The 26,777-nt window shown below is 47.4% G+C and overlaps 2 protein-coding genes across 2 annotated transcripts in view; one reads left to right on the top strand and one right to left on the bottom strand.

The window, feature by feature from the left end:
- Positions 1-25,480, bottom strand: part of LOC122386416 (acid-sensing ion channel 1B-like) — a 54,519-nt gene extending 29,039 nt beyond the window's left edge. Inside the window, exons 1-3 of the mRNA XM_043375593.1 lie at positions 24,953-25,480; positions 24,451-24,528; positions 10,682-10,821 (exon numbers count right to left, since the gene is read on the bottom strand). Of these exons, the coding sequence (XP_043231528.1) occupies positions 10,682-10,821; positions 24,451-24,528; positions 24,953-25,054 (320 nt within the window). The 5' untranslated portion in view covers positions 25,055-25,480. The remainder of the gene's footprint in view (positions 1-10,681; positions 10,822-24,450; positions 24,529-24,952) is intronic.
- Positions 4,607-5,801, top strand: LOC122386417 (sulfotransferase family cytosolic 1B member 1-like). Its single transcript, XM_043375594.1, has one exon. It carries the CDS (start codon positions 4,620-4,622, stop codon positions 5,784-5,786), a length of 1,167 nt encoding a protein of 388 aa, XP_043231529.1. The 5' UTR covers positions 4,607-4,619; the 3' UTR covers positions 5,787-5,801.
- Positions 25,481-26,777: the final 1,297 nt, after the last annotated feature.

The following is a 26,777-nucleotide window of genomic DNA, read 5'->3' as shown; positions in this document are numbered from 1 at the left end:
ATCGTCACACGCAGATTCAGCCGGGGGAAAAGGGAGCGGTATTGGGCAGCCGACGACCTTGACATGAGGAGCGGACAGTCGGGCTCTGCTTGGGGTCCTCGAAGGCTGGTATTCTCAACATGTTTTCCGCTCCGACGGAAGTTAGAAATGTACTGTGTGTTTGTCTGGGTCGAGTGACAGTCACTGTCAGTATGGCAGAAAATTGTTAGATTTAGGATGGGTCTGTTTGTCGACAAAGTCTCGATGGCTGGTGATCGGACATGTTATTTATATGATTTAACTGTTTTGCTATATTACCTAAAATTGCATGGGTGATTCTTTGAGTCGGCTGGGACGAATTAGTTCATAGGTAGTGTTGTTTATGTTCTTTTCTCTTATCGTTGAAATGAGCGAAAAATAAGTGTACTAAAACCGGCGATAAAACTAGAATTCGGGGAACCCTAGGTTGACTTAAGTTACTGCCATTATCGGCGTATCAATATAAGCACCGGCAGGCTGAGCGCCCACAATCGATTTCTGATGACACCCCACCTCTGATAGAGAGTTCACCTTTGAACGCCAGCGTATGAAGACTTAGTACATACGCTGTGCGCGGCGACGATTCAGACCGAGGGACCCCTACGAGGCTAGGGATGTGATAAGATATGGTCGTGAAACGTAACTGAGAGATGTAAAACTGAGAGGTACTCAATTTGTGTTCGGTGTTGAGTGTTGAGTCGGTGACCATCCGCTGCCGCGATGGGCCAACTGCGCGAGGGGGTGTGCGGGGTCTGCCACTTAATAAAGTGGCAGCTCTTTTGTAGATGGCGCGGCTGTTTGATTGTAGCTATATACATTCTACCGCCAGCTGAATAGAGAGTTCACCATTGGCCGCCAGCGTGCGAAGACGTAGGAGAAAGTGAGGTAAAACGGTGAGGGTAGGTAAGACGGGCACTTCCTCTGCAGACCAAACCAATAGCGCTACGAGCGAGAAAAATTAGGAGGACCACAGTTGCCTTTCCCACCACATACCGCCATTGAAGCCTGGTGAATTTATGTTCAGTCACTTAACTTTTATTTCGATTTATTTAGTCTGGCCGGGCCCGGGGGATAATCCCAACCACCGCAGCCCGGGAGAATATTTACCCCCCCCCCTGTCTAACCCTCGCCGGCCAAGGGGGGGCGAGTGCCGCCCCCCCCCCACCATAGCGTTTTTTTTCGCGATAGCTCCGAACACGCTGAGGATAGAAAGCTGAACCTTTGCACATTTGAACTTTGATTCAAGCCGGATATTTGACACCATCCGCATTTTCAGGTCAGGTCAGGTCACTAACCTATGACGTCATAAGTGAACCTCTGCACGGTCTTCAGATCTCGCAACTTCGCAACGCCCTCACTGCCAGAGGAGCTTTCACAGGGAAATGAAACTTGCAGGATCTAGTATCCATTATGAGTACCACAACTTGTATATCTCCGATTTTTCCTAATTTACCGGTCGGATTTTACCGGATTTTTTTCCAAAGATCACATGAGATCAGTTCAGTTACGTGACCTCACCATTGTAAGTCAATGCAGGGGAAATATGAAGACTGTGATTTTGGCGCCGTAAATGATCTAAAACTGTCCCAAGCACATGAAATCGTGGTTTCGATCTAAAACTGTCCCAAGCACATGAAATCGTGGTTTCATGCACTCCTTGAAGGTCCGATCATGAAACCACGATTCCATGTGTTTGGGATAGTTTAAGATCATTTCCGGCGCCAAAATAACGGTTTTCATGTTTCCCCCATTGACTTATAATGGTGAGGTCACGTGACCGACCTGACCTCATGTGACATTTAGTTTAAATCCGAGATATACAAGTTGTGAGACTTCTGAAGGATATTACGCCCTGTAAGTTTTATCTTCCTGCATAAAAGTTCCTCTGGCACTGAGGGCGTTGCAAATTTGCAACATCTGAGGACCTCGCAGAGGTCCTCAGATGTCCTCAGATATTTATGACGTCGTAGGTCAGTGACCTGACCTGACCTGAACACGCGGCTGGAGTCAAACGATCCAGCTTGAATAAAAGATTAGGTATGCCAAGTTTCAGCTGTCTACGGCCTAGGCGTGTTTTGAGCTATCGCGAAAAACCCTATAAGGCGGCACCCGCCCCACCCCTTCTCGGCCGTTAAGGGTTAATGTACTAGTTCATGTACATGTTTGCGCAGATATAGTATCATCTCAGCTAAAATATATCTCTAATTCATGCTCGACACATTCTAGTGTTGTTATACAAAAATTAACTCCTTATATTTTCAATTTATTGGACTATTATGCCTGACGAATATTTATTATTCATAAAATAGGTGCTATCTCCAAAATGGATATTTTTCAGATCTCAGGGACCACATCATCGGATTCCTCGCAAAATTTGAGTCCAGAAAACACTGATATTGGAGATGGGTATTTTCAAAAGTTATTTACCGTCCTTTGGGGCAATGTGCGGGGGGTGTCTGAACATCCCCCCCGTCTAACTCGGCTCCTGGGCCACGTAGCGACACGTGGTAGGAGGCATTCGAAAGACCGTCAAAAATAATAACTGAAACAAATCGGTCATTTTTGGGTCAGGTCAAAGGTCAGGTCGCCAGAGGTCATCAAAGGTCAAATGTAGGCCATTTCAACAATTTTGGAAACTGCCAACGGCTAACTCGGGAACTCGGGAGATACGTCGAATGAACTATTCGTCGACCTTGAAAAGTCATTTGAAAATTTGACCTTCGGTCAAGGTCATGACATGACCGGAAAGGGTCATGTTGCATATCCCTCGCCCCGCTGGGGGGGGGGCGAATTTGCCCCCTGTGGTTTTTCCTGAATAGCAAGAAAACGGCGGCGTGCAGTGACGTCAAATTTTAAGTACCTTCCCGGCCATCAATTTTTCATCTTCACACAAAATTTTAAGTCTTAGGTCACCTTAGGTCAGGAGTTATTAAGGTAAAACTGAGGTCATGTTCGAGCAAAAATGAGCAAAAAACATGAAATCTTGAAACGCTCACAAAAGCTATAGTTATCAAGCAATTTCAAAGTTCTTTATATGGTCATTTAGACCAAAGGCGGCGCTACAGAACTGGTATCTCAGATCTTCATTTTTGTTTTTATTTTTACCCCCCAAAATTCAAAACAGTGATTTTTTAGAAGAAAAAAAAAACGCAAAAAATGCCATTTTTCCAAATATCGAAAAAACGGAACACATGTGATAGTCCCTACCGTCTTCTATCTACATACCAAATCTTAGATCGATGCCTCCTTTTTTGGCCAAGTTATAGCAAAAAACTTCAAAATTGATGACGTCAAATTTTGGAACTCAATTTTCGGCAATTCTAGAACATGTAGCGCAAAACAAAGACCACCATTGAACTCCTTGTGACGAGCGGCATCGAATCGATACCCATTTTAGGCAAATATATCAACTTTAAAATTTGACCTAATTTGACCTGACCTTGACCTGACCTTGACCTGACCTTGACCTGACCTTGACCTGACCTTGACCTGACCTTGACCTGACCTTGACCTTGACTGAACATAACCTGACCTTCACCAGAACATAATCTAACCTGACCCCAAAGACTGCCTGACACACATAATCGTATTTGGCATATAAAATGGATCATAAAACATGCATCATATGATATTTTCATATTCTGACCCTCAGTGACCTGACCTCTGTGACCAGACCTGGTATCAGTGACCTCAAATAGCAGCATATGTATTTGACGAACATTTCCCCACCGATGATTACGAGCGAGCGAGCGCAGCGAGCGAAGCGAGTCTTTTCAATATAACGGAAAAATCTCAGTATGAGCGGCCCGGCCCGGCCCGGCCTGTAACGCTTTTGAGAGGCTTATATCTCAGCAACCGCTAGACCGATTGGCCTGCGGTCTTTTTTTGCGGCCTTTTTTGCGGCCTGCGCTCAAATTTGGTACACGGTTGGGGACCAGTTAGTAGGGTGCCGTGCAAAAGTCAGTTTGGACCCCGTTGGCACGTGCGCACGTGCAGAATGCCGCTTCCAGATCTCAGGAACGGCTGGGCCGATTGCGTTCAAATTTGATACACCGCTAAGCGACCGGTTAGAAGGGTGCTTTGCACCAGCCCGTTGGAAGTACCCTCTCGCCCTTCCGCACGTGCAGGGCTCACTATCTCGCTCGCTCGTTCTTCGCCCAAAAGGCGTTTTACTGGTTTTACAAATGTATTTTCTTTGGTATAGTGAAAGAAGGAAATCAGCCGGTAACTTTTTTGAGTTATCGGCGTGTAAACGCAAAAAAGTCACTCATATGGCAGGTTTGACCACATTTGACCTCATATGACCTGAAAGATATTGACCTAGGGTCATGAAATTCACACACAAAAGAGTTCTCCATGGCCCCTACCGACCCTCCAAATCTCGTCTTTCTAGCTCCAGTGGGAGCTGAGATCTAAGGGGGGAGACATCCCCCCTCTACTGGGCGTAGAACTCGCAACCCTTCCACTGCGCGTGTTAAACATTTTATCTGAAGACCCTACAAGTCCAATATCTCAAAACTAAAGGAATCATTTTTGTGGTAAAGTTACGAGGTCATATTCCTTGCAGGGAGAAGGAACTTTCTATACGAACAGCTTACAGAATGGCCGAAAATCCACCGCAGTCCCAGCTTTCTACTGATGAGACGCAACTGAGGACGGCACAACTCAACATAACTAAGTTGAAGACGACTGAAAATGAAACTTTCCAGCCAGAGGCAAACTCTACACAGGCGAATGGCTCTAAGACCAGTGGCCTGCTGACACCCAATGCAATCGCATGCCGTCCAACGGCCGGCCCAGCGCCGTCCTCTGCCGACGGTACCGGTCAAGATGATGACGACCCGGAGATCGCACGAATGCTCGCCGCGCTGAAGTCTACCGTCATCCCCGACGGCTGGCTGCCGCTGCCGGTGGACCCCAACACGACCAACCCATTGACTCGGGCGTACCGGTACCGCGGCATGGTGCTGCTCAGGGTCCACATGCTGTGCGGGCTGCAGCACTGGGCACAGTTCCGCGGCCGGCCCAGCGACGTGATCGTGGCCAGCTTCCCCAAGTCGGGCACCACGTGGCTGCAGGAGATCGTGTGGCGCGTGGTGCACCGCGAGACGGGTGCCCAGAGCGGTGGCGGGCGCACCCTCGAGTACCGCTTCCCACTGCTCGACCTGCCGGCCACGGCTCGCATAGCGATGACTCCCCTGCACGAGATGGAGTCACCGCGGCTCATCAAGACCCACCTCATGTACCACCTGCTGCCGGAGAGCGTGCACACGAGCGGCGCCAAGGTGCTGTACGTCTCGCGCGACCCGCGCGACGTCTGCGTCTCCTACTACCACTTCCAGAGGATGGTGGACTACGAGCGATACCGAGGAACGTTCGCCGAGTTCCGCGACAAGTTCGTTCGCGGAGAGGTGATGAACGGTCCCTACCGGGAACACGTTAGGGGCTACCGCGAGCAGGCCGACCACGTACTGTGCCTGACCTACGAGGAGCTGCATGAGGATCGCGTGACGGCAGTCCGCAGAGTGGCGGAGTTCCTCGACAAGCCCCTGACCCAAGAGGAGGCAGAGGCCATCGCCAGACACACCGACTTCGAGAACATGAAGAAGAACCCCGGCTGCAACTTCAAACACTGGGAGCAGACACGGATGGTTAAGACGACCGACGAGGGTACCTTCATGCGGAAGGGTCAAGTGGGCGACTGGAGAAACTACTTTACTGAAGAGGAGAGTGACGCCTTCATGAAATGGGTCAACGAGCTCATCTAGCATGAGCTAGCAATGGACGTCAACTATCATGCGCGCATAGTTCAGGCTAGAAAAAGGGGTGTTATTTTTTATCGAACACTGCTGATGTAAGGTTTTGGAATGTTAGGATATTTGTGAGCATTTCTTACGTCTGCTCTAAAACTGGACATTTCTTTTTCCAGCATCGTGTTCCTGTCGTCGAGACGCTTCGAATGTAGGGGAGGACGGGGCAATTTGGCCGGTAGTATAATTTGGCCGCTCCCACCTTTACGGTTCAGAATCTGAATTTGATAATATAGTGCAATAGTTTGTGAAAGGACTGGTTCGAAGTACTTTCGCTACGTTCTGGAGCAGCATAATGTCATCAAATGTCTCTGCATGTCATCCACTTTATACGCTACATTTCACAATCATCAACTGGAACGTGTAAAGGAAATGCACTTCTCGTCTGCATATTGCATGTTTTATCTTTTCCTGTACCAACCTTTAACCCGCGCGGGGCTGGGGGGTAAATTTTACCCCCCTCACGAATTTTTGCGATATCTCAAAAACGGCGGCGCGCAGCGCCGCCAATCTTTCAGTACCTTTTCTTACATCAATTTGACACGTTCCCTGAAAATTCGAGCGAAATCCGTCGGAATTTTTTTGAGAAGTTGACGTTTTAGTGACGTCATGTTCGCCATTTTCGCCTAAAAAAAACGGCAAAATTTCAAACGCCGCTAACATCTTCATTTTTAAAGGAATCAAGACGTAAAAAAGGTTATACGTAATTCTACGTTGTCTATCAAATGGCTATCTCGGTTTTTTGAAAATTTTGGATTTTGGCCCAATTTTTTTTTTTCTAAAAAAACTGACTTTTTTGGGAAAATAATTATAAAATCCAAAATTTTGAGTGTATCGATATAACCGGAATATATGTCAGAGAAGTGGTTTATGTGCACCTACATACCAATTTTTAGAAGAATCGGTTCAAAAATGTGGGAGTTATTCAAAATTTCATGACGTCACGACACACACAAATTTTGAGAAAAAAAAAATATTTTTTTTGGAATTTCTGGACCTCGTACGGAAACAAAAACAGCACCATTCGATTCGCCGTGAAAAACTGCATCAGATAGACACCTTTTTAGGCCTTAAAAACCAACTTCAAAATTTGACCTCAACCTGACCTTGACCTGAAATTCATCCACAGGTGCTCCATATCACTTATTGAGTGTGCCTATTGAATTCTATGAGTAAAATGACCCATAAAACATGTGTCGCACATGCCCTTTTCTATATTTTTTTTTTTGGTGACCTGACCTGACCTGACCTGACCTTGACCTTGACCTCTGAATGATATTGTATGCAACAAATATTGTCTTGGTAGCCTAAGAACACGTTTTGGGCAATCAGTCTCAGTCCATGACTCCATTCTTCGGCAACTACGGTGCAAGGCCGATACCGTAGAAACTTGCAATTTATACCCTTGACCTGACCTTGACCTTGACCTCAAACTTTAAATGAAGTACATATTTTTAGTTGTTCGTGATGCGATCTTTCGATTGGCGTTTGAGTTTTCCAAATAGGACCATTAGTTCGGGAGATAATAGGGGGGGTAAAATTTACCCCCCCCCCACCAGCCCCGCGCGTTCGGCTGGAGACCCCAGCCCCGCGTGGGTTAATATGAGCATTCTATGTAATTCCGTTCACAAACCGTTTCCGTTTTTCCTTATGCGTTGCGATCAATTACCGATCAAGTTCGCCTAATACAGGGCTCAGGATCAAGATAAGTGAGAAAACGAAGAAACAAATATCTTTAAGCGATCCGAGGCCTTATCAACCAAGAAGCTCAGTTTTCATAGAAAAATGAGCCGATAGCACGTGCTCGTAAATTGCCGATCACAGCCCCAGCTACAAGAAAAACGTCTATCTGGCCTGCACGCGCGCATCCATATTGCACATTCACCCAACCGAAAATTGCATCCAGCAAACATCTCTGCAGGCCCGATTGTGTGTGGAAACTTTATTCTCACAACTCAAAAGCACTCGGCCTGTTTGGTAATGTTGTCACCTACTCATCATGTCTTCTGAAGCACCAGAAAGTTTTTGGTAGTAGGTAATTGGCTAGCTTTTCACAACATAGCTGTTTTGCTATTAAATGCTGGGTTTGTTTATACCACGGTGATATCTACAACACTGATTTGACTAATGATTAGTTTACTTATGGGACAGTTACATATACAGTCTCAGTAGGAAGCAGCTGAATTAATGCTCCAGAATCAGAAGTGCCAAAGCCGTCCCAAGATAACACAAATGTTTTAACAACCAGTAAAACGCCTTTTGGGCGAAGAACGAGCGAGCCGGAGAAAGTGAGCCCTGCACGTGCGGAAGGGCGAGAGGGTACTTCCAACGGGCTTGTGCAAAGCACCCTTCTAACCGGTCGCTAGCGGTGTGCCAAATTTGAACGCAATCGGCCCAGCCGTTCCTGAGATCTGGAAGCGGCATTCTGCACGTGCGCACGTGCAAACGGGGTCCAAAATGACTTTTGCACGGCACCCTACTAACCGGTCCCTAACCGTGTACCAAATTTGAGCGCAATCGGCCCAGCCGTTCTCGAGATCTGGAAACGCCCCCTGCACCTGCGCACGTGCAGTAGCGCCCTAACAGCAACACATGGGAATGCATTGCCTGGTGGGTGCCTACCTGTATGCCAAGTTTCAGCGAATTCGCCCCAGTAATTACCGAGTCACTGAAATGGGAACAAATTTGGCACCTCTTCTTTTTGTATTTTGCACGCATGCAGTGGGGGTCACTCACATATACCGGGGTTACATGAGCAAGTAAATGCGTATCAGGAACGGATTTTCCTATTCGCTCACCATTGTAGTCCGTTTGTAATGCGTATTAACTCTGCTCATGTAACCCCGAGCATAGATCAAGAGTACCTATCCGACCTTTGATAGAAGGGATGCAGCTACCCTGTAAAAATTACCGCAAGACAATCGCTCAAGCCGCTGCGGAGATATTGGCCTCTCAAAATCATTACTTTTGCAAAACTGCTTGATCACCCTTGACTTTTCACGTGGCACGTGCCACGACGGTCACTGAGATGTATCAAAAGCAGTCAATTACGGGGTAGAAGGGATGCCCCATCCCTTCTACCCCGTAATTGACGTACCTTAACCCGCGCCCGGCTGGGGGTCCTGGATTTCCACGCCCTGCTGGGGGGGGGGGGTGTTTGAACACCCCTCCTTCTAACTCGGCTCCTGGGCCACGTAGCGATACGCGGAAGGCGGCGTTCGAAAGAGCGTCAAAAATAATGACGAAATCACTTCGGTCAATTTTTTGGTCAGGTCAAAGGTCAGGTCACCAGAGGTCATTGAAGGCAAAATTTCGCCGATTTCCAGGTCGAATGTCGACAATTTCCAATAACCCAACGCATAACTCGGGAACCAATAGAGCTACAGCGCCGCGGAAAAGCGCATTCGATAGCCCTATTAACGCCCTTTCTGAGTAATTCTCTCAGATTTGATCTAACGTCAACGGTTTTGCCTGCAGGGGGCAAAAACTGCAAAAATAGCCGATTTTTTCGGAAACAGTTTTTCTGCAATAACTTTTGACCCAAGCCTTGTACGAGCTTACTTTTACCGGCATCGTGTTCCTCTTGTCAAGACGCATCGAATGAACTATAACTTGACCTTGAACGGTCAACTTGAAAATTTGACCTTAGGTCAAGGTCATGACCTGACCGGAAAGGGTCATGTTGCATATCAGTCGATCCGTATCGTCGAGCTGAACACATCTAAAGCGTTTTCATCGCTCTAGCATGCCTCTATCAAAAGTTATTTGCGAAAAACTGTTAGATACCATTCGTGACCTAAGATGACCTCAGGGCATAAACAGGGGTCACGGACACCATTTTCATGTTCAGTGTGTCTAAAACACTTGTAATTCAGTGTTTGGGAGTGTTTATAATGTCTTTCGTTCAAAGGAGGCGCATTTCAATTTTCTCCCATTGACTTATAATGGGGAGGTCGCAAAATTGACCTGACCTTAGGTCATCGATATCAAAATTCTGAGATATACATTTTGTACATGCTATTGCTCTTAGCAATCGCTGAAAGTTTCAAAGCGATCGGTCACTCGGTGTAGCTATGACAGGCATTGAAACTTTTTATGAGGTGAGGTCACTTCAAGTGACCTGGTGACCTGACCTTGAATGACCTTGGTCTGAAATTTTCACAACATGTGTAGAATTGATGTATGATAAGGTGTACCAAAAACGGCGGCGCTCCGCGCCGCCGTTTTTGAGATATTCGCGAAAAACCACAAGGGGGGGGGGGTGTTCAAACACCCCCCCCCCAGCAGGGCGCGGGTTAATTGAATTACCCAGCAAAAAAGACCGCAGGCCAATTGGTCCAGCGGTTGCTGAGATATAAGCCTCTCAAAAGCGTTACAGGCCGGGCGGGGCCGGGCCGGGCCGCTCATACTGAGATTTTTCCGTTATATTGAAAAGACTTCGCTTCGCTAACTGCGCTAGCTCGCTCGTAATAATTACATGTAACGAGTCCTTCTCAGCGACCCACCAAAGACATCTGGCATGACGCTCGACAGTCTGCAAGGGATTGCAGATTTAGAGGATAAAACGGAAAATGCAATTACGAGCTAACGCGCCACCTCCCCCCTCCCCGAAACCTTGTGGAATGGAAAGTAGAAGTCCTGTCACGCATTGCTATTGGATTTTTACGTGAATCGTTTTCTCCTAAGATCGTTTTCGCATACAACATTATGCTAACGATACTGATGATTCCAGACAGGACCTTTTAGACAGCCCCTTGCAGTCTGATGCAGGCCATTGGTATACGCCCACTCTCATTCGTCAGGTTTGACCACAAACAGACCGGGGGGGGGGGGGGGTGCGCCTCCGTGCTCACGTGCAGCCGGAGCCGGCGTTGATGTCGTCTCGCAGAATGTCTTCGTCACTGCAGTTGTTGCCGGGAAACACGTCTGCGAGCAGTCTACGGGCCCGCGTCAGGTTGAACCAGTTCTTGTTACAGATGGTCACAGCCGGGAACTGAAACAGTCGGGTCAGAAGTCAGGTCTGTGAAGTTCAGGGGGTTCAGTAAGTGAGCGTTCAGCTTTCAATGGTCAGATTGTCATTTTTCATGGTATAGTTAAAAAGTCATATGTCGACTAGGTCGGCTCATAGGTCATGGTTAATGTTTTTAGGTCACGTGTTTCACTGAAGCTCGGCTGATCCCGGCAAAAAAATAAAACATGCACCTTTTGAATTATAGCAACGTAATACTCCATAAGTTATTTTAATTAGAGTACATAGTCGTCGCATTAGAGAAAATACTGTTGTTCATTTCATAAACTCTTCAAAACTAAGTAATCTAGCTCTAGACTAACATAGCATCCACTAACAACCCAGCAACATGCCATGACCGTGGGTTAACCCGCACCCCGTAGGACTATCGGCGGACCCGTCGGGGGGGGGGGGGAGGGGCGTTTCGCCCCCTCCTAAGATCTAAAAAATTTACCGACCTATTTTGTAAATTCAAACGGCGTTCGATAGCCCCAACAGGGAACTACCTTGTGACCTAATTTCATTGACCTAGGTCAAACCGATGACGTCACAGGTCAGGTCAAAGGTCGGATTTTCACCGTTCACAGGCATTTCAAGAAATGTGTTGTGAAATCGAGTAAACTGGTAAGTTATTGAAAACCATCGATGGTACATTGCTCGTTAAACACATACTTTGCTATCTGAGGTCGTTGATACCAGGTCAGGTCACTGGGGGTCACAACTCACAATATGAAAGTGTCGTGTGATTCATGTTTTATGGTCCATTTTACATGACAAACGCGATTATGTGGATCAGGCAGCCTTTGGGGCCAGTTTAGGTCACGTTTTGGTCAAGGTCAGGTCAAGGTCAGGTCAAATTTGGTCAAATTTCAAAGTTGATCTTGTTGCATAAAATTGGTATCATTTCGATGCAGCTCGTCACGGGGAGTCTAATGGTGGTCTTTGTTTTGCGCTAGGTGGTCTCAAATTGCCAAAAAAAATGAGTTTGAAAATTTGACGTCATCTTTTTGAACATTTTTTTTTCGCTATAACTTGGCAAAAAACCGTGATATCTATCTAAAATTTGGTATTTAGATAGAAGACGGTAAGCACTATCACATATACCTATTCCGTTTTTTTTTAACTCAAAAAACGTTTTAGGTTTCTGGGCTAATATATCTAATAAAAGGTTTTTTTCATTTTTTGGGGGTCAAAACTCAAAATTTCAAAAATACGAGATAACAGTTTTGTAGCCCTGTCAATTCTACACCTTATATGTCTGATCATGTTTATGTATCTTCAACGCTGTAGGCCTGACAGCTCTTCTCGCGAAGGTCTTTTTTCGGTCGAAAATGGCAGAACAAGACGTTTTTCTGACGTCATTTGTGGACAACCTATCATAGCCTCTGGAAACTTTTTTAGTCACAATGTGTAAAATTGATGCCCGGAGGGGTCCTGAAAGTTTGGTGGCGATATCTCCAGCCGTTTAGGAGGTATCGACGGAAAAGGACGCGGGGCGCTCCCCCATACGGGGCGCGGGTTAAGCAATGTGGTGGCGCTGGAGCCATTCCTGGGTCAGCGATGGTAACATGTCTCACGAGCCAGTGACTCACTGGGCCGGTAACGTGACACCAAACACCGAGATAGGGCGGCCACCGGAGCTGGCCGGCCGGCCGGCACTTAGTTAATTGAATACCGGAGGTATATACTCCGGGGTGCAGCAGGTGACTCAGGTGGGAGCCAGGACGCAGCGCGGAGCAGGGACAGTAGCCGCAGTCACCGGGGCAGAGCGGAGCAGGAACAGTAGCTGCAGCGGCAGCAACAGTGCGGGTGGCAAGGAGAAAACAAAGCAAAAGAACAGAAGACCTCATGTCGCGATTTTCTTTATCGCGGGTACAGTATCGACTAGCGAGTTGTTATTTAACGGCACGAGAGTTTGTTGACCTCAGAAAATTCATCGCAGTTTGAAAGAGAAATGTTACTTTTCTCGTAGCCGTGATAGAACGCTTAACATGTTTGACCACACACATACGACAAACAAATATTACGAACTTAGTGTCTAATGTAACGTTTAATATATAAGGTTTGTTTATAGACGGTGCGTCAACAATTTGCAAACGCGGTACGAGAACAGTCAAACATGTTAAAACAAATAAGTGATGAAAATATTTAAATGTAAAGATTTGCTCATCTTGAACAAATGTCAAGCTCGCTTGCCTGCGACTGAATACGTGCTAAACGTAAGCTTAACTTAAGTGAGGCCTAATGAGGCGGTTGCAGGACAACCATCACATTGATTGTACGTTTTAATGTTGACATTTAGCTACATGGTAATTTGAGCAAATTGATTAAAACTTCAGTCAGAAATAATATAATTGATTTGTGATTAACGTAATTCTGATTGAATTGTTTTGGAAACACGATGTCTCCCGACATCAAGCGCCATCGTGCAAGACTTCTAAGCAACTTGACAAGAATCCGACGCAGCGCCTTCGTAATCATCGATGCAAGAGGGAGCCGCACGCAGTTATCGTCGTTGTTGATTGACATGGATAAAGCGCTTCAGGCTATAGAAAACGTCACGGATGAATACGTGAACACGTTTGAATCAGAAGAGGAAAAGGAGCAAGCTCTGAAGTACTGTGAAGATGCGTCTATCCAGCATCAGGAAGCTGTTAGCCGCATCGAAAATTATCTGCGCGAGAGGCAGGGAGACCCCGCATCAGTTGCGACTGGGTCACAAGTTTCAGCGGTATCCACCATGTCACGGCAGGCCCAGGTTAACGCTCAAGTAAAGAGACTGGAAGCCGCACAGCTGGAGCGAAGACTTGAGCAAGAAAGACAAGAACAAGAGCTTCAACGCCAACGTCGCCTTCAAGAGGCGAAAGACGCTCAAGCTGCAGCGGAACTGCAAGCGCAGCTGACGATGGCTGCAGAAGATGGCCTAAACTGGGACAGACGGCACGATTTCAGTGAAGAGTTACCCCAAGCGCCGATGACAATGAATAGCCAGCAGCAAACTGACGAGGACCGTAATCAATCATCAGCTCAAACAGACTCAGCGAGGCAGCAAGCCGGAGCCAGCGCCTGTGAGGCTGCCGCACCATTGGACCCGGGATTGAACCTCCCTGTCAATCGCCCATCGAATCAGGATCCGTCGCAGCTGTTTGCACAGAGCCTCCCAAGACTGACGCTGTACAAATTCAGCGGTGAACCCGCCGAGTGGTCCAAGTGGTTCGCTCTTTTCAAGTCGCTTGTCCATGACCAAAGGGCGCTGTCAGCAACCGAGAAAATGGCCCATCTGCAATCAGCTGTCACTGGACTCGCACAGCGCACCATAGCTGGTATGATGTACGACGGGGCCCTGTATGCAGACGCCATTCGAGCGCTAGAGGACCGCTTCGGACGAGAGGAGGATATAGTAGCCGCCAACCTTCAAGCGATGTTTGGATGCCCCTCTCCGACGTACCTGGATCCGGTGTCGCTGGAGAAGTTCCACGCCACTGTGCACTGCGCCGTCACCGTGTTTCAGAAGCTAGGGTATCACGGTGACTTGCACAGCTTTGAGAATCTCAGGAGAGCAGTGGAGAAGCTCCCATCTGAGCTAAAGCGCGATTGGGGAGAGCACGTCATGGACATTGAGCCCGCGCGGCCCAGCCTCATACAGTTTGACACGTGGCTTCAGAGGCAAGTAAGGGTTGCACTGAACTATGCGGCAGTGTCTAAAGGAGCCAAGAGGGTCACCGAGAGAAGACGACCACAGATCAGCGACGAACGAAGCTCAGCCATGCAGAGAACAGCTCTCGTCACTGATGCAGAAACTTCCAGGCGATATCCGTGCATTTGTTGCGATGAAAAACACCAGCTGACGGCTTGTCCAGTGTTCCTGGAGAAGACGGCCGATGAGAGGGCGACTTTAGTAGCTAGTGCCAGGCTCTGCTTTTTCTGTCTGAAAAGGAACCATGCAGTAAAAAATTGCAAGTTCGCTAAGTCCTGCGGCGTGGATGGATGTAGACTGCGCCATCACAGGCTTCTGCACGGAAGTAAGCCGATCAAGCGCGATTCGACAAGTTTTACCAACGAGAAAGCTACAGATAGTGGCAGCAGCGCGACCGCCCGGGTAGTGGCCAGCTCAGGAGAGCGAAACCAGAGAACTACCCTTCTGCAGCTCGTCCCGGTCACGGTACTGGGAATCGATGGAAAACAGAAGACAGTATGTGCACTGATCGACCCTGGCTCGCAGACTTCGTTGTGCTGCGAAGATGTGCTTGAAGACCTCGGACTGTCAGGTGAAAGCCAGCTGCTTCGCTTGCAGAACGTGGAAGGCTGTGGGCCGGCGCAACACACCAAGCGATTGCAGCTGAAGGTGCTGTCGGCTGACAACGGTAGCATTATCACAGTTCCAGAAGTGTTTTCTGTGAAAGATATCAAAGTGACGGTGCCACAAGTAAAGAAGCGCTCAAGTTGGAAGCATTTGCAGGACGTGCAGCTTCCCAACTGTGATGGCAAAGTTGAGCTACTGCTTGGTGCTAACGTTCTCGAAGCCATTCTTCAGCTCGAAGTGAGAGTGGGCAAGCCCGGTCAGCCCACCGGCATTCGCACTGCGTTTGGATGGACGCTTACCGGAACAGTAGCTGATTTGGTACCTGGACACCTCCGAAACGTCCTCTTTCAGTCAGCTCTCATAGACAAAGATGACACCTGTCTTCAGGATTGGTGGACGACTGAATCGTTCGGAACCAAGTTTGAGGGCTCATCGCGGTCACAAGAAGATGACCGTGCTGAGAAGATGATAGAGAACACGATCTGTAACCACGGGGATCGATATGAAGTTGGACTACTCTGGCGGTCAGACGACGTTCAGATGCCAGATAATTACAAGATGGCTTACCAGAGACTGCAGTCCCTCGAGCGCAGCCTGAGCCGCGATCCCAAGAAAGCAGAAGCTTATGACGCGGCTCTGATGGGCTATGTCGCCAATAACCACGCAAGGAAGGTAACAACAGAAGAACAGGCAAAGCACTGCCCGAAACGTTGGATTCTCCCTCATCATGCAGTGGTGAACCCAGCGAAACCAAAGGTCAGAGTCGTGTTCGACGCTGCAGCTCAGTGGTGCGACATGTCACTCAATGAAGCACTGATGACGGGACCAGATTTGCTCCAAAATCTGGTAGGAGTGTTGATTCGATTCCGTGAAGAACACATAGCACTGGTAGCAGATGTGGAACAGATGTTCCACCAGGTCAAAGTCCGCGAAGAAGATTAACCTGCCCTCAGCTTCCTTTGGAGGAATATGGACAAGACAAGGCCTCCGGACATGTATCAGATGAAGGTTGTTATCTTTGGAGCCAAGTGTAGCCCTACCTTGGCGAACTTCGTTCTGCGCAGAACAGCTGAAGATCATGTGACCGAAAATGCGGAGTCACGTGAAGCTGCCAAAGCAGTGACAAGAAATTTCTACATGGACGACTTTTTGAAGTCGGAAAAGAGCGTGTCAAAGGCGAAGACAATGCAGAAAGAAATAACGAGTCTGGTGGCCAAGGGTGGATTCCACTTAACCAAGTGGATGAGCAACAGCTCGGACGTCTTGATGAGTATCTCAGCAGAAGAGCGAAGCTCAAGCAAACTGGACCTGTCATGCCTCGGACAAGCTGAACAACGTGCCCTGGGCTGCTTCTGGAGTCCAGAGGAAGACGTCTTGTGTGTGAAATCTCGTGAAGTCGACGCAGCAGCGAGCAAGCGCGGAGTCTTACGGCGACTCTCAATGGTGTTCGACCCTCTGGGTATCGTCTCACCATTCCTGCTCAGAGCAAAGCTGCTCGTCCAACGTCTGTGGACCCTGCGATGCAGCTGGGACGAGCCGCTGACTGGCGAGGAGCTGGTGGTGTGGAAACAATGGTTGTCAGAGCTGCCGCTGTTACAAGAAATCAAGGTTCCACGCTGCCTGAAGTCACAGCTGCCGATCGGGGCCACCGTACGCGCAGTAGAGCTGCATGTTTTCTGCGACGCGTCAGAAAACGCCTTCGGCTCGGTCGCGTATCTGAGGATGATCACCGAGAATGGAGAGGTTTCAACAGCATTCGTTATGTCTCGGACCCGCCTGGCTCCGCTGAAACAGTTGACAATCGTAAGACTCGAGCTACAAGCTGCAGTTCTCGGTGTAAGACTATCCAGCTTCATCAAACGAGAGCTAAGCTACACGGTCTCCGAGACAGTCTACTGGACGGACAGCCAAGTGGTTCTTAAGTACATTGGCAACGAGAGCCGGAGATATCATACTTTCGTAGCCAATCGGATTGCAGAGATACATGATTTGTCTCGCCCAGCCCAGTGGAGACACGTGCCAGGTCATCAGAATCCAGCTGACGTTTGTTCACGTGGAGCGTCAGCTGCTGAGTTACAGACTGATGCTATCTGGTGGACAGGACCGGAGTTTCTGTCCAGGGACCGAGAAGATTGGCCCTCAGAAGAAGTAGAGCAGCCGCTGAGCTCCGATGACCCAGAGATCAAGAAGCCGAAGAAGGTGGTATTGGCTACTCAGCTCAGGTCGGATCGACTGCTGGATCCTGCTCGATATTCCTCCTGGCTGCGGTATAAGCGCGTATTCGCCTGGATCATGCGTTTTGTGAACAATCTGAGGCAAAAAACGACTGGCGGAAACAGAGTAGGGGGGCCACTACTTGTCCCTGAGATACAAGCAGCTGAAGCAAACATACTGAAGGAGTCACAGCGTATAACCTATGACGTGGAGCTGAAGCAGATCAAAAAAGGCTCACTTGTTTCAGCAGAGAGCGAGCTCGCACAGCTATCGCCGTTCCTGGATGGATCGGGTCTCCTGAGAGCTGGTGGCCGTCTCCAGAACGCACCTTTGCCGGAGACGTCTTGCCATCCTGTCATCATCGGAAGAGATGATGATATCATCCGTTTGATCGTCTCTGACGCGCATGGACGTTTGCTCCATGCTGGACTCGAACACACTTTAGCGGACGTCCGAGCAAGCTACTGGCTGTCTAAAGCACGATCAGCCGTGAAAAGGATTCTGCACAAGTGCCCTTTCTGTCGGAACAGGAGAGCGAACCCGCAACCACCGAAGATGGCAGCACTGCCGGAAGACCGATTTGATATGTCACGCCCATTCGCCTGTGTCGGCCTCGACTTCTTCGGTCCTCTCACTGTCAGAAACTTCCGACGGACTGGAAAGCGGTATGTTCTTCTCATCACATGCCTGACAACAAGAGCCATACACCTTGAGCTGGCAAACTCCTTGGACGCAGACTGTTTTCTGATGGCGCTGAGGCGGTTCATAGCTCGGCGAGGTGCCAAGCCGCGAGTGGTTTGGAGTGACAACGGCACAAACCTGACAGCAGGAGAAAAGGAAATCCGTGAGAGCTTACAGATGTGGAATCAAGCTCAAATGACCGACCTGCTCAGTCAGAGGCAGATAGAGTGGAAGTTTCTGCCACCGTCAGCGAGCCACATGGGTGGAGTCTGGGAGAAACTAGTGGCCTCCACAAAACGCGCGCTCCGAGTAGCACTGGGAAACAGTTGCGTGACAGACGACGTGCTACAGACGGTGCTGACTGAGATTGAGTTCGTCCTGAACAGCCGTCCGATCACGTATGTGAGTTCCGACATCAGCGACGAGGAACCACTGACACCCAACCATTTTCTGGTGGGCCGGCCTGAAGCGGCACTGCCGCCCGGTGTCTTTACTGACCATGATGCTTTTGGCCGGAAGAAATGGCGCCATGTGCAGGCGCTCACAGATCACTTCTGGCGCAGGTGGCAGAGGGAGTATCTGCCACTTCTGCTCAAGCGGAGGAAATGGCTGTCGGATAGAAGGAATGTTCAGGTAGGAGATGTCGCTCTCGTCATTGACGGAAGATCTCCCCGCGGATTCTGGCCGCTTGCACGAGTGCGCAAAGTCTTCCCAAGCTCTGATGGGAGAGTGCGAACGGTGGAGGTCAAGACGACGGGAGGTCACGTGCACCGCAGGCCGGTGAGCAAGATATGCTTCTTAGAGGAGTGCCCAACGTGACTGCATACGTGACTGACATACATGAAGACTCAAGACTCAAGCTTGTTCGTGAAACAATGGTACCCTCCAGAATGAGCTACAGTGCTAGTGTGTTGTAGTGTTCCCTTGCGAGTGAACACTGGGGGGAGTGTCGCGATTTTCTTTATCGCGGGTACAGTATCGACTAGCGAGTTGTTATTTAACGGCACGAGAGTTTGTTGACCTCAGAAAATTCATCGCAGTTTGAAAGAGAAATGTTACTTTTCTCGTAGCCGTGATAGAACGCTTAACCCGCGCACCGACGGGGGTATGCGCCAACTTAGTACCGACGGGGGGGGGGGCGGATGACCGCCCCCCCCCCTGAGATCTCGAGAACGAAGCAAGATAGCGACAAGCGGTAAACGGCATCGGATACGCACGGTCAAGATCTACAATTTTTACTAAGGTCATTTTCAGGTCAGGTCAAAGATGACGTCACAGGGGTCGAAAAAGTCAAAATGGCGGCGCCAGATATGGAGAGAGTTTTTCTCGAATAACTTTCGAATTAGTCAATATAGGAACAAACTAAGGGCATCATCGTGATCCTCTCGTCAATCCGCATCGAATGATATATATGTTGACCTCGAAAGGTCAAGGTCAAAGGTTGACCTCAGGTCACGTGACCTCGAGGTCATCATGTATATCATTCGATGCGTCTTGACGAGCTGAACACAATGAGACCATCCACGCGTCTGTATCTTGTTCCTGTACGGAGTTATTGGCTAAAAACCTTTGGTGACCTTTGATGACGTCACATGACCTCACAGCTGCCCAACAGCAAAACAGACCTCAAGGTAGTGAAGGTTGATCGTATATGAAGTCATGTATGGTATATGGGGCCATTCCGACCCGTTTTAGTGGTAAAAACAGGGAGTTGATTTTTCCCCCATTGACTTATAATGGGGAGGTCGCGAAATTGACCTGACCTTAGGTCACCGATATCAAAATTCCGAGATAAACAAATTGTAGCTACTAATGACCTAATAATATCCTGCGACTTTCAAAGGCCTCCGACATCTACTGTAGTTCTGGCACGGTGACAAAGTTGCAAAAAAGTGACTTGAGGTTGGGTCATTCAAAGTGACCTGGTGACCTGACCTTGAAAGGTAGGAGGTTCAAACTTGCACACCATGTGTAAAATTGATAAGGAAATAGTCATACCAAATTTCGCGGCGCTACGCGCCGCGGTTTTCCCGCTATTCGCGAAAAACCTCAGGGGGGCGGATATCCGCCCCCCCCGTCGGTGCGCGGGTTAACATGTTTGACCACACACATACGACAAACAAATATTACGAACTTAGTGTCTAATGTAACGTTTAATATATAAGGTTTGTTTATAGACGGTGCGTCAACAATTTGCAAACGCGGTACGAGAACACCTCATATTTACATGATTTTGGAAAGCAGTCGTTATACTTGTAGAACCTTGTCCGTAAAAACGTATTAGATTGTATATGACTGTTTGCAGCCTAATCTCAGGCTATATTGCTGTTAAATCTGCCAAAACCAAGATCAAATGTGAAATCATCTCTTCCTTGAGTCGCCAGCGTAGCCATCTTAGTGCTCTTCAGTGCGTTACCGGCTGTCTTATCTGCCGCTGACACCTTCTCATCCCCTCTCGGTAGGAACGCCAACTTGTCTACCGTCTTAGTAGCAGCAGAATAACTAGATTACAGAAATCATAGACTACTGAATTCTTTTGGTCAGAGGCAAGCGAATGTCAGAGGCGGGTCTACGCAAACTGCCACTGCGCATCATCAATTTCTGCTGCACTACAATCCCTGGAGTTTCATCAATGATCGTTTTCGCCACTGACTATATCTGTTGCAAACTATGTTCCAGGCATCCCTGAATCCCGAATACTTGTCGTAGTTCAATAATACCTGTTTTCACGACGGCCATCTGGTACACATTAGGTGCAGATTAGGTGCAGATTTAGTGCAGATTTGGTCAAATTAGGTTCACTGTGTTTCTTAAAAGTTGTCCGTTTGGGTTACACAGATGCTTGCAGAGCTCATTTGTTAACCCGCCCCCCAGTGGCGGTCTCACCCAACTTCGCCCTATGGGGGGGGGGGGCATATGTTACCACCCACCTCTAACTCAAAAACTAAGAGGGATAGAAAGACGCGGTAAAAAGCAGTCGATAGCTCTCAATGCGTACGTTTGAAAGTATTTGAGTCATTTTTCACCTTAGAGCAATATTGGGGTCACCAGAGGTCATCAAAGGTCAAAATTTGCCAATTGTCATTATATTTTTCAGAAAACAAGCCGATATCTCAGGAACTATGGTAGCTAGAAAAACGCAGGGGAAAGCAATCGATAGCCTTTGAACTCTTCTTTTGATAAGGTCATTATCGAAATTGACCTCAGGTCAACGGTGTTGCCTCCAGAGGGCAAAAACTCAAAAAACAGCTGTTTTTACGAAAAGAGTTTTTCGACAATAACTTTCGACTACAAAAAGCCACGACATTTCTATTGCCAGATTCGTGTTCCCCTTGCCGAGACGCGTCGAATGAACTATAATTTGACCTTGAAAGGTCAGCTTGAAAATTTGACCTCAGGTCAAGGTCATGACCTGACCGGAAAAGGTCATGTTGCATATCAGTCGATGCGTCTTAACAAGACAAACACAATGAGACCATCCCAAGCGTTCTATCTCTTTCCAATCGTGAGTTATTGGCAAAAAACTGTTTGTAGCCTCAAATGACCTCGGATGACCTTTCTAGAGGCTATCAGCAAAAGTGATACCTTGGTCATCACGAGTGGTCTAAATCATCGTGATTCTGAAATATTTGGACTGTTCCTATGCGTACACACGGATCTAGAGGCATTTTCATTTTTCTCCATTGACTTGTAATGGAAAGGTCACGCCACTGACCTGACCTTAGGTCACGGATATAAAAAATCCGAGATATACAAATTGTAGGCGCCCATAACAGCATGCAATCCACCAAGTTTAAAACCTTTCTGACAAACACTGCAGGCTGGACATGACTGCAAACTTTTTTAGGCTTGGTCAGTTAACTTGACCTGGTGACCTGACCTGACATGACCTGGGGCCAAATATTTTACACATTGTCCAAAATTGATGTACCAAAAGCTACCCCAAGCGGCGCGGCGCTATGCGCCGCGGTTTTTATTCACACGCAAAAAACGCGACAGGGTGGTAACATATGCCCCCCCCCCCACTGGGGCGAAGGTTAAAATATCAGACATAATGTTCCATTTGAACCCTGAAAAAATACATGATACAAAAATATTTATTGTAAAAGAGATTGTGTGCAGATTTAGTCAAATGAGAGTGCCGATTCGCCTGATAGCCTTCGTGAAAATGGCTAATATCAATATAACGCCACCACAATGAGCAATAAAGGAATTTTGCCCTATTTGCTCATGACGAAATCTTATTTACGTCATAATCGAACTTGAAATAAACATTTACTTCCTTATCTAGGGAACAAGTTTGGAAATATTTAGTTTACTCTGGACTTGGACGTATGTGATATGTACGGCTGACGCTCACCTTAGTATTAGCTTACCAACGTCTGTTGAGTGTATCGCATGTTAATTATGCTCCGCATGTATTGATCCCGGTAATAAATGTCGTAACAATAATGGCGATAATGGAGCAATCCGTCCTATACAGTACAAAGTGTGTCAATTGGGCAGATATAAATTGGTACATGGTGTATGTCGCCCTGGAATTGTCATTAATCTCCCGTAGCTATTTATATACATGACAACACAAAAGACTCCGCACATCAGGACCAAGCAGCAATGAACGACGTTTGCGGTTTGAGCACCGTCATTTAACCCGCGCCCTGCTGGGGGTCCTGGATTTCCACGCCCTGCTGGGGGGGGGGGGGGTGTTTGAACACCCCCCCTTCTAACTCGGCTCCTGGGCCACGTAGCGATACGCGGAAGGCGGCGTTCGAAAGAGCGTCAAAAATAATGACGAAATCACTTCGGTCAATTTTTTGGTCAGGTCAAAGGTCAGGTCACCAGAGGTCATTGAAGGCAAAATTTCGCCGATTTCCAGGTCGAATGTCGACAATTTCCAAGAAGCCAACGCATAACTCGGGAACCAATAGATCTACAGCGCTGCGGAAAAGCGCATTCGATAGCCCTATTAACGCCCTTTCTGAGTAATTTTCTCAGATTTCACCTAACGTCAACGGTTTTGCCTGCAGGGGGCAAAAACTGCAAAAATAGCCGATTTTTTCGGAAACAGTTTTTCTGCAATAACTTTTGACCCAAGCCTTGTACGAGCTTACTTTTACCGGCATCGTGTTACTCTCGTCAAGACGCATCGAATGAACTATAACTTGACCTTGAAAGGTCAACTTGAAAATTTGACCTCAGGTCAAGGTCACGACCTGACCGGAAAGGGTCATGTTGCATATCAGTCTATCCGTATCGTCGAGCTGAACACATCTAAGGCATTTTCATCGCTCTAGCATGCCTCTATCAAAAGTTATTTGCGAAAAACTGTTAGATACCATTCGTGACCTAAGATGACCTCAGGGCATAAACAGGGGTCACGGACACCATTTTCATGTTCAGTGTGTCTAAACCACTTGTAATTCAGTGTTTGGGAGTGTTTATAATGTCTTTCGTTCAAAAGAGGCGCATTTCAATTTTCTCCCATTGACTTATAATGGGGAGGTCGCAAAATTGACCTGACCTTAGGTCATCGATATCAAAATTCTGAGATATACATTTTGTACATGCTATTGCTCTTAGCAATCGCTGAAAGTTTCAAAGCGATCGGTCACTCGGTGTAGCTATGACAGACATTGAAACTTTTTATGAGGTGAGGTCACTTCAAGTGACCTGGTGACCTGACCTTGAATGACCTTGGTCTGAAATTTTCACAACATGTGTAGAATTGATGTATGATAAGGTGTACCAAAAACGGCGGCGCTCCGCGCCGCCGTTTTTGAGATATTCGCGAAAAACCACAAGGGGGGGTGTTCAAACACCCCCCCCAGCAGGGCGCGGGTTAATATCATGATATTATATGATATTATCTACTAAAGACAAGTGGACGCATAATATTGTTGCTGCAACAATAAGTGTACATTGTGAAATATAAATAGCCATAACCATCAAATCGTAGGGGAAGGTTACGTTTCATTCGAATTTATACTGAAGACGGCCTCGTATCGATTGTGGTAAGTTTGCGTTCTAGCTTACATCGCCTAGTGCCGGGCATCAGATTGAGGAAATGCATGTACCGGACAGGTATCAAGCCGACCATAAACCGGAGATTTACGCTGCTTCATTGAGCCTATCAGTGGCTCTATTCTGACCGACTGTTCTAAAAGCTGCATGAAGCACTGAAATGCAAACGCCGTCATTCCAAGCCAGCTGGTCCCTCGCCATTCAACCGCGGATCGATGCAGTATCAGGTAGGTGTTGATGTTGCAATAGTTTTGTCAGATATTTGGGATGCCTAGTTTGATTGTAGGATACAAGTTCATCTTTTTTAGGATTGATATAGAAAAGATTGTACCTTTAGTAATGCGTCGCTCCCTGAGGAAACAGGCTCAGACCAGCTGGCGGTTATTTGGTCTTACCTTGAGGGTACTATTTCGGTGAACTTTGACTTCTACCGAGATCGGCTCTTTCATAAAATGGCGTACACGCTCCACCACCTGCAATCGGACACATTTAGTAAATGCATGGTCACTCTGGCTGATACCTACATGGGCAACTTGAGTTACTCAATTGTCAACTTTTGATTTGATTCGCTCCCTAAGATTCAACATATCAAATGGACACTAAGCAATGAGCTTTATGATTCTCAATTCGTCGAATAACTACTTTTTTGGAATGAGACAAAAGGACAGTACAACAAAGTCTCTGGAAAGCAGTCCGCGCGGCGTTTTCCTATTTCTGCACACAGGGTTCAGAGCAAGGTCCACTTGCGATATAGTACCTACAAAATGTCATGCGATGCAGATCGATTATATTGGTGCGGTAACCTGAGGGTTAGTGCCTTTCTCATTGCTTGGCCCCAGCTGATTTATCGGCCCTTTTGATCGGCCCAGTAAGATCTCCCCCTAAGCACGGACTCACCTGAGCTGCTAACAGCGTTATGCAGACAATCAGCAAAACACTCCAGCTGATCCGACGCCACTTGTTGGACTCGCGATCAAATATGACGTCAGCGCCGGCCATCGGTCGCCACTCAGAGGTCGGGTGACGTCACTCTCAGAGATCAGGTGACGTCACTCTCAGAGATCGAGTGACGTTACTCAGATAACAGACACATCACACTGCGATACAGAGGGCACCCTAGAGCTGCAGCTTCTTCTCGGAACACCAAGCAGAGATCAAAGGCTTCAAATGGCACTTTGCAGTGGCGGCTCGCCATTTTGCACCTCCTTTCTTTCTCTTCACACATACAGAAAGTTTTCTTTCCTTTACCTTGTTCAGGTGTCAACAGCTTGATTTCCTCCGTTCGCAGGATCGAGATGTGGAAGAGATGCTTTGATGGAAGAATTATCTGGACTGGGTTATTGCCAAAGTAACGCCACCGGGCTTGCTAACATGTTCACATGGGCTCCGTTGAGCTTGAAAACCACAATCTATTGGTCCATATAGCTGAAAAGAAAGGAAATTATTGTTAGTGAATGTGTTCGAGTTGGTAAAGTCCAGGAGACAGATAAATAAACTGTATATGGCTGTCTTCTTGTGGGTGAAAATGAGATACATTAACCCTCGCCCGTAAACGGTGTTTTGCCACCTTCGCCAATGCAGGGGGGGGGGGGGTTGGTGCGACCCCCCCTGGCGTTTGAAAACGGAGCGTCGTAGAGCTTAGCGGAAAAGACCAACGGATTGCTCTCAACGAGATCTCGCGATTGGTGGTATATTTTTTGGTCCTAGGTCAACATTTGACCTACTTATGACCGGTCAAAGGTCAAATTTTCGGAAAAATCTAACTTTTTCAGATTTCCGCGCCGATTGCGGCAAAACGGTAAGAGATATCGACTTGAAACCTTCACTGTCGTGATCCTTGATCAATTCTCTATCGTTTGGTGTATATTTCGATGTCATAACTCTAAAAATGATGCGTTGGGAGCATCGGAAGTCTGCAAGGTCATTTGTGCATTGGGTCACGTCAGGCGTGTGACGTCACTGACCTGACCCTGACCCAAAATGAACTACAAGAAACAACCGACGATGCCTGAAATGGATAGCAAATTCGAATTCAGGGCATCAAAATACCCCGAAAAGGCATACAAGTGCAAGAAGTCATTACAGGTCAACCGAGGTCACTGACCTGACCTTGACCTTAAGTAACCTTGAAAAGGTCAACGGACATTGTGCCAATGTCAAATCAGCCAGTTATGATTCTAAAACAATCCATCAGTGTGTCAGGTCAGTCGGCATTTATACCAATGTGAAGCAATCTCAAATTTAGCGTAAATCTGGCCGGAGGTTGTTCCCTTTATGACGTCATAACTCCGTGACCTGACATGACCTTGACAAAAATAAATACCAAAAGTTGCGCAAAGGATGCCCCAAAGGGTACTGAAAATTTGAGCAGGCTATCTGAAACGGTTCGGCGTGTAGCACGGTTCGTCGGAAGGTCATCTCAGGCTCAAAAGAAACGGTATATACCATTCGAAAGCAGATGATGCGCTGAATCCGAAAATGTAATTTTTATCAAAATCGATCGATGGCCTTTTTTGAAAATTGCGCTTTTGTAAAAACTTAATAATTTTTTATTCAACGGGCTGTCCCAGACATTCTTGGAAATATAAACATGTATTTTTGAGTTCCAGTGAAAGCTGAATGCCAAAAGAACAATATTTAGCGAAGCAATATTTCCAAACATTAATATGCGTCTCCCACAGCCGACAATAAGGCGCAATTACACATCTCAATGTCACGATGG

The sequence above is a fragment of the Amphibalanus amphitrite genome, unplaced genomic scaffold (genome assembly GCF_019059575.1).
Source record: "Amphibalanus amphitrite isolate SeventyFive unplaced genomic scaffold, NRLGWU_Aamphi_draft 000250F_arrow, whole genome shotgun sequence".
Taxonomy (NCBI): Eukaryota; Metazoa; Arthropoda; class Thecostraca; order Balanomorpha; family Balanidae; genus Amphibalanus; species Amphibalanus amphitrite.
This window is presented reverse-complemented; position numbering and strand designations above follow the sequence as displayed.